We start from the raw sequence: 7,667 nt of genomic DNA, 5'->3' as shown, positions 1-7,667 counted from the left end.
CATATCTTCAGTATTGCGCGTGCCATCTCAGCTGTGTCATGTCCAATTGTAAGTAGGTGTCACTGCGCTGGCGGCTATGGGTACGAGTTGATTGGGTTAGGGTTGATTGGGCCGGTCTGTATGATATATAGAGAAGTCTGGACGTAGCGTAGAAGAGTTGCCGTTTGAATATATTCATTTCGATCTAATTCGTTCTGGCTGCCAATATCGGGAGGAATACTAGGTGCCAAGCCGGGCACCAAGAATGGATATGAATAATAAGCTACAAAGTCGTATATCCTATTTGATCCCATGTTACACAGGGTACGGAATGTCTAAGTAATATGTGGGGAACATGGTCGGAATTTGAGCGGAAGGCAGTTAATACCACGACATCCTCTAAACCTGCGGAATGTGGTGGGAACAAGCTGGGAATGTGGCGGTAATGTGCTCATCCTCTCCGTGTTCCCCAACCTCCGTAATCTGGCGCTTCACGCGGTGCATCCTCCCCGGTCTGGCTGCGTCGCAGATGCAGCGCCACGAGCTATCCAGACCTACGAGGCCATAACCGTTCGGCGACACCTTCTGGAAATCGTTCGCTAGTGAGCCCTTTGGACGGCTTCTGGCCAGTTTCAGAGGAGCGGACACATTCAATACCAAAGGAACGGCCACGTACGGGCTACGTAACGAAGCCTCGGCCCTGAGGATGTCTCGCGGCAACTGCGATCCTCAGCATCGTGGGTCGACAGAGTGATTGTATCGGTTCGACGTGCATGGATCATCCTCTGGCTTCTCAGCATTCCTGGCAGTCAGTAGCATCGGGTACATTGCACCGCGAGTCTCCTTGCACTCGAGTCACAATGTTCGAACTCGAGAAATCCTTACGTCCCTCTCAAGCTTGTAAGGAACGCGATGGACCTACTTCCCCAGCGAGCGACCATTGGAGACCCGCCTGAGAACGCTGCGCCGCATTGTTTGAGGATCGTGCGCAGGCGAATAGAGAAAGTCCCATCTGCTTGCGCGTTCCTGGCACGATTCGTCGCGCCCTCTTCATTCTTCTCATCATTGATTCCCGTCTATTCCGCTTGCAAAGTTCCTCCCCACCACATTGCACGTCGCAAGGCTCGTCAACGAGCTCACGTTCACGCTCACCCCTGCCCCTAGAGGAGTGATGCCTCGCCCATCAACTAGCGCACGACACCCTGCACTGCGACGGCCTCCGCCTCACCTCCCGCTTTTCGGACCACCCTGACAGCCTCGGTGACTACAAGATGCACCGCCTTGTCTAGGACAAGTGCTGCATGCGCGCCGCCGACCAGTACATCCACGTCCTCCGTGCTGACAGTCCTAGCCCTTTTCAACGCGACTCCTAGGCGACATGTCCGAGCACGCTGTCGAGGGGCGTGGCGACACCGAGCTCGAGTCGACGCCGACGCCACACCCTCGATTGCATCAGCGCCCGAGCCGTCGGCCCAGCTCCGCACGCTCCTGCCCCGTATTCCGATACCAGCTATCTCTTCTCCGGCACGCAGGCCACAGTCTAGTGTACCTGCACCTTCAGCTGTCCATCGACGGGTTGTCCGACGCTCTTTCCGCTCTTCAACAGCCAAGTATGCGCGCCGTTCGCCTTGCGAGCGCAGAGGCTCGCTGGGACCATCTTGGACTCACGCAGTGCTCGAACCTCTTCATTCTCAGCATGGGAGTGATGCCCCCCGGACCGAACGCGGACGTACTAGTACACCGAAGGTCCGGGACACAACTCCTTCCGCCACCCCCTACAACCCCTGCACCGCTGCTTCCCGCCGTCCGACGCTCCACAAACTGCCGATTGGCTGTGCTGTGAGGACTCGTCAACGGACGGCGTGAGCGGCGCGCCTTATGTACGCGTCCCCCACTCTCAAGGTACTATATGCGCGCCCCCGTGCTCGAGGCTGCCGGCTTCTAGCTCGCGTTCGAGGAGAACGTGCACGGGGCGCATGGCGTTGGCGAGTCACTGCTGCCGGATCCGATCTTGCTTGGAGAGGCGTGATGAGGATAGAGTGCGTGGCGAACGCCCTCGAGCGGATCCGAGTCTCCAAGTCTCCCCGAATGTGGCGCTTATCGCAGGGATTCCGGTGAGGCGATCCAGAGGCTCGCTCGAAATCCACTGGAAGAGGTGGAGGGGCGTAGCTGGTCCCTTCGCGACGATCGCGCGCGCGTCCAGGGCTCCGCCGTCGCTGGAGCACGATGAATGATGTGAGGTTGCACAAAGCTAGATGTCGTCTAACAAATATGAATAACAGCCTTCTGTGGGTTCGCTGACATATTGTGAGCCTACATGGTGCGATCGAACAAGATTTGGATGTACAAGGCACGACACTAGGCAGTTGAAAAGATGTGACTGACATGCGGAGAACATACACGGTCCGTGTCATACCAGAAGGGAACACGCCTCTAGTAGTGCAGAATGACAGACCAACTGAACGAAGGGGTTGTGGTGGAACAGTGACTCTTCAGCAAGCGCGTGTTAGCACGGCCAGAAGGATGCCGGGGTTTCAGAGGATGGCAAGATGGAGGTGTCAGGTGGTGCGATTTCGGAGGCTGCGAGTGTGACTGAGTGCTGCAGCGAGGCCTGCTCAGAGTCGGCCTTCGACACCAATTATGGCCTTGAGAGTTCCCTACCGGCAGCAGGGGTCGGGCGACATCTGCGATCATGGGCGGAGGCGAGGCTGGCAGGCTTCCTACACGACGGCGAGACGGACTCGGACGGAGAATCTATCATCGCTACGTTTGACCTTCTTCGCTGCGCCGATTGATTCTCCGACATTCACGGAGGTACCCTACTGCATCGAGAAGTGATGCGTCGTGAAGAGCACAGATTTGATCATGGTCGGTGGTACAGGCTCCGCTCTCGTGTGTTGCCATTCTTCCAGGTGTGTTCGGCTGCCCCCTGGTGTACCCTACCGCCACCTTCACAAGCAAAGTCAACGTGCACGGTCACGATCCTCACTACTCAGAAAAGCAGCCGCGACGGTAGTGTCGACTTCCTCTTCCTCGGGCTTCGTGGGGACTCAGAGACACTTCCTGAAGTGTTCATTTCGAACGATCATTGAGACGGTCAAATGGGAAGATTCGGTAGGCATTGCTGTAGAACGGCCACTAGAACATGACATTATTTACATTCCATAGGAACTCGTCGTTCTGTTCACATGTCTTCGTCGAGCTACTCTTGCTCGGAGGCGACTAGCTCCGCGCGCCCAGGGCGCGGTGTGATCCTGCACTTGAACGGCTCGGGATATCTATGGGTCTCAATCAGTCATGAAGCCGACGGCGATAGAATCGGTGTCAGGGGACTTACGAGGTGACCATATCCGTTGAGTAGCGGGCTTCCGGTTCAATCGGGTTCCCTGTATCATCGAGTGGAGGCTGGATGTCGAGCGTGTGCAACACGACTGCGACGATGATGAATAATGCTTGATCTGCGAAGTGCCGACCAGGGCAGATCCTGGTTCGAAATCGACCATAGCTTATAAGCCAATGCAGAACAAAAACTCGAAAGCATGTTCACCGTCTCCCGAATCCGAACGCGAACTTCATAGGGTCCCGAACGCGTGGATCGAGGAACCGCTCTGGGACGAATTCTTCGGGGTCTGAGTACATGTTAGGGTCGCGCGACATTGCCCTAATTCCGTTGTTCAGCGAACAATTCTAATGTTCAGGTAGCTTCGCTGGTGACCGTACCATAAATTGGGAATCAGGGTGGAACCCTTGGGTATGAGATAGCCATTGAGCTCTTCATCTTCTGATGTCTTGTGAGGGAACCCGATAGGGGTGACAATGAGCCATCTGAAACACTCCTTCACTATCGCGTTGACATAAGGAAGAGCAAGGCGATCGGAAAGGTCAGGGAGTCTGCGAGATCCGACGACGGCATCGAGCTCAGCCTGTGCCTTGCGCCGAATATGGGGGTATTTAGCCATTGCGAGGAAAAAGGCTTGTACGGATGAGAACGTCTGTCAAATGTCCGAGTATGAGACAATTGCGAGAGGTCATGAAGCGCCAGTTCAACGGCTCACAGTGTCTGCTCCGGCTATGTCCACCCTCCGTATTATCAGCTAGCCAAATAGCTGGCTAAGATTGCTAGAACGTACTCAGGTATGCGAGTGCACTGATATTCTGGCAAAGCTCCTCAACCTCAGCGCTGCTGTTGCTGTCGTAAGACCCTTGGGCTTCTTCAAGGATCCGCATTACGATTGAAGGGGAAGCCTTGCCCGAATCCTAGGGTACCATGAGCAATAGGTGGCTGATGAGGCTGACCACGTACGATGTCGCGTTTGGCTGCCTGATATGGGACATCACGAAGGTCCTTGACACTCTCCTTCCACCTGGCAGCATCCCGCTTGAACTTTGCTCCTGGCAACCACGAGGGAATATATCGAAGGAACGGGAACGCCTCGACAAGATAACGCCCGGGAACTGCGATATCAGTGAAGATCTCCACACACTTCTCTGCTATGGCAATATACTTGTCATCCTGCTCAGCGACTTTGAGGCCATACACGACCTGCATGATGGAGGCCCCAAAGTAGCTCATAGCACAATTATAAGTGCGATGAATGTAACAGTACAGAGTGACCCTTACTGGCGGATATGCGAGATGAAATGGTCAGGATCTTGGATCAGTCTTTGAACAAGTCTCTGAGCATGCTCGCGCTGGGCAGGATGATAGTCGGCTACCACGCCTTTGTGAAACAGCTGGTGGAACTGCCTCCTGTGCCGTCGCCACTCCGGAGTGTGTTCGAATAACGTGAATTCCCAGTCAGAGAACCCAACCCTGAGAACATACCATGCTATGTCAGACTTCAAGGCTCGGTTGTTGATCATACTCACAGATCTGCCATCACTAAACCCTGCCTGTCTGACGTAGAAGTGGAGCGATTATCTAGGAGCGCGCTCGCGGCCTCATATGAGCCGAGCAGGATGATACGTTGGCCAAGGGCAGAAAGGTAGACAACGTCCCCTACAGCATAACGTGTGAGAGATTGTTAAGCCCTCTGTATAATCAGCATACCATATTTAACACTTATGCTGCGCAACTTAGAGCCGAGTTGCGCAGTGGGAATGTCGAGAAGATTTCCAACCAATGGTAGCGGTGTTGGCCCGGGAGGCAAGCGGGCAATCCTTGCAGAATTTTTCCTGCGGATATAGATGTGTAGGAAAACCCCTATACCGATGAGAAGGAGAATGATACATCCGTCAGTCATGGCGGTAAGCATGTGGGTACCGTCCGTCTAGATATGTCAACGACGAGACATATATAGACCGCCTCATGTCCAAGCGGCGTATAGACGGTCTTACCGGGCGCTTTGTAAATGAAATTCGCATAGAGTCCGAAGGCCGATATGGACATGTCAGAGCACCTGTGTGGGAGTGGGAATGGTGCCGGGAGCGGAGAGCAATACAACCTACCCGGGAAAGCCGTTCGTCTTGACATTGATGGAGACTTCTTTCACGCCACTTGCGCCAACGCAGCATAAGAAGCGATACTAGCACGTACATCAGCTAGTCCATGATCAGCTCGCGCGGCAGAGACGTGCGCGAGAAGCAGACACATATATATCCGACTGATACCCTGCGGGACGCATAGGAACCCGGTACTATCGGTGGCCTGAGTCTTCGAACGAGAGTCAGGGTGAGCGGAGTCCATGCGATATAGCTTCTGACCCCTGGACTGCCGAGAGTATCCAGAACGAAAAGACGCCACTGGTCGTCGGCTTCCACGCACATCATATACAACCCTGAACATTGATGTCTAGTCGCTGAGCCGAATTAGCAAGCAGCCTGCTCCAGTGCGGGCAAACGATCAGTAGAGACATGCAATGAACGAGCGAAATTCTTACCAAGCCACTCTGTAATCACGCAGAGTAGACACCTCCCTTCTTCCCGGGCCATGCTAGAGTGTGCGATGTCTTCTATGGTCGGGATGAGTTCGATCATCTGTTCTGGGCATACGCAGACAAGCGGAAATAAATGAGCGCGCAGGGTGAGGTCGGGAGCCTCATTGCAGACTTCTCTCTGATAACTTGATGTTGTAGAGGAGGCGCTTACAGTGCAGTTGTGGGGCTTTACACATTGGCATGAAGCGAGCAGTAGGCCTAGGCCAGGTTAACGCGCGCTACACACAGCCGACTTAAACCGTCACATATAGTATAGAACAGGTTCAACAGAACTGGCAGAGACGACGAACACATGCCTTTGATTAGTGAGTATATGTCAACAGGTTACGGTATGAAAGTGACGTACGAGCTGATGGATTGAAAGGGCATCGATTTGAGATGATGTTTGCAATAGTTTGGACGATTGCAAGACTGCCACGATGGTTACGTCTTATTACAGCAGCAGATAGTCGACCCTGTAACGGCGGTACAGAGAGAAGACACTCGCAAGACGAGCCGATGCGCCACCTGAAAAGCACTGTGCTTGTGAGTCGGAGGCAGGTCAGCCGGATAAGAGCTCGATCATCGTGGACGATAGATAACCAGGGAAGCGACGTTAGACGCCTGCCACCGTGATGCTGGGCGCTCCGGATGCTTGGTTAATGGCGAGGTGAATGACTTCCTGAGCTTTCCGATCGCATCTACAATTGACGCTATAGAAGATATACTGTACATCGCTTCTAACGGAACTAAGTGGTATCAAAAGTACACATACAAAGGCACAATGAATAGTCGGATACCAGATTGTGAGAAATTGCGAGATGTGCGGTACTGATAAACTGCGAGCCGTATGCAAGTATCCCGGAACATGATGATGCCAGAAATAATGTAACATGTGGAGCGGGAGATAATGGATGCATGCGAGAGAGGATGGAAGAGTCGCGCGGAAGGACGGACATAGCAAGACGATCCGTCCTATGCTCCACCGTGACAACGCCGAATCGCCCCTTCAGAGCTACAAGCAGACGTGGTTCTCAGGATTGTCCAAAGTGGAGGTCGACATCCACTGCGACGGGCCAGTAGAGAAGGCGTCTTCGAGAAACGAGGGAAGCTCTCCCGACGCAGATGAATCCGCGAACACTGACTCGTCCCACAGCCATGTATTTGGGATGTGGCCGTTGTGGACCGGGAAGGGACCCGAGCCCGCGTTTAGCATGTTCGTCTGCTCGAACGCGGTCGTTCTGGAAGGCACAGGGAGGGTGGGGGCAGTCGGGGCCGCCGTTCCGTTGGACGCCGCCCCGGCGACGTGGCAACCCAAGGCTGGGGACTGGGAGTCGACCGTCCAGTAGTGGTCTGCAGCTGCCCCCACCTGAGTCGGGATCTGGAGGGCCTCAGAAGCGCGGAAGGCGAATTGTGCGCAGAGGGCTTCGTATAACGCTATGAAGCCAGGATCCTTGAGGTAGTCGTTGATGCGTGCCTCCTCTCGGTGTTGCCCGCTAGAGGAACCCGTGTGCCACCCAGCAACTTTGACGGGCTGAGGGTGAGAGGACCATCCGACAGCTCCAGGTTGTAGGGCAGTGGTATCGTTCTCCTCCTGCCCTTGCTTGATCATCGCCGTCTTGGACACCTTCATCCTCGAGGAGCGGCGGTCAGAAGGAGGCGGCACGATGTAAGGCGCAGATGATCGTCCGGCGATAGACAGAGAGGTGGAGGCGCGTGATACGCCCTTGGAGTCTGGGAACCGCTTCCCGAATGGCGTCGGACGTGCGTACC

General features: G+C 54.6%; 3 protein-coding genes across 3 annotated transcripts; 1 reads left to right on the top strand and 2 right to left on the bottom strand.

The window, feature by feature from the left end:
- Positions 1-1,271: 1,271 nt before the first annotated feature.
- Positions 1,272-2,058, top strand: DICSQDRAFT_157417 (uncharacterized protein; the record flags this gene model as incomplete). Its single annotated transcript, XM_007369844.1, has 1 exon — positions 1,272-2,058. A coding segment is annotated over one exon (574 nt), but the record flags the coding sequence as incomplete, so codon positions are not given.
- Positions 2,059-3,181: 1,123 nt separating this feature from the next.
- Positions 3,182-5,211, bottom strand: DICSQDRAFT_149852 (cytochrome P450; the record flags this gene model as incomplete). The annotated part of the gene is made up of 11 exons (XM_007369843.1): positions 3,182-3,257; positions 3,317-3,463; positions 3,527-3,640; positions 3,700-3,971; positions 4,035-4,039; positions 4,110-4,236; positions 4,283-4,547; positions 4,601-4,792; positions 4,849-4,978; positions 5,030-5,154; positions 5,189-5,211. 11 exons carry the CDS (start codon positions 5,209-5,211, stop codon positions 3,182-3,184), a joined length of 1,476 nt encoding a protein of 491 aa, XP_007369905.1.
- Positions 5,212-6,779: 1,568 nt separating this feature from the next.
- On the bottom strand, positions 6,780-7,663 carry DICSQDRAFT_183263 (uncharacterized protein). The gene has a single exon (XM_007369842.1). It carries the CDS (start codon positions 7,525-7,527, stop codon positions 6,910-6,912), a length of 618 nt encoding a protein of 205 aa, XP_007369904.1. The 5' UTR covers positions 7,528-7,663; the 3' UTR covers positions 6,780-6,909.
- Between the last annotated feature and the right edge of the window lie 4 nt (positions 7,664-7,667).

The sequence above is a fragment of the Dichomitus squalens genome, assembly GCF_000275845.1.
Source record: "Dichomitus squalens LYAD-421 SS1 unplaced genomic scaffold DICSQscaffold_56, whole genome shotgun sequence".
Classification (NCBI taxonomy): Eukaryota; Fungi; Basidiomycota; class Agaricomycetes; order Polyporales; family Polyporaceae; genus Dichomitus; species Dichomitus squalens.
Note: the sequence above shows the minus strand (reverse complement) of the source record. Positions and strands in the feature narration are given on the sequence as shown.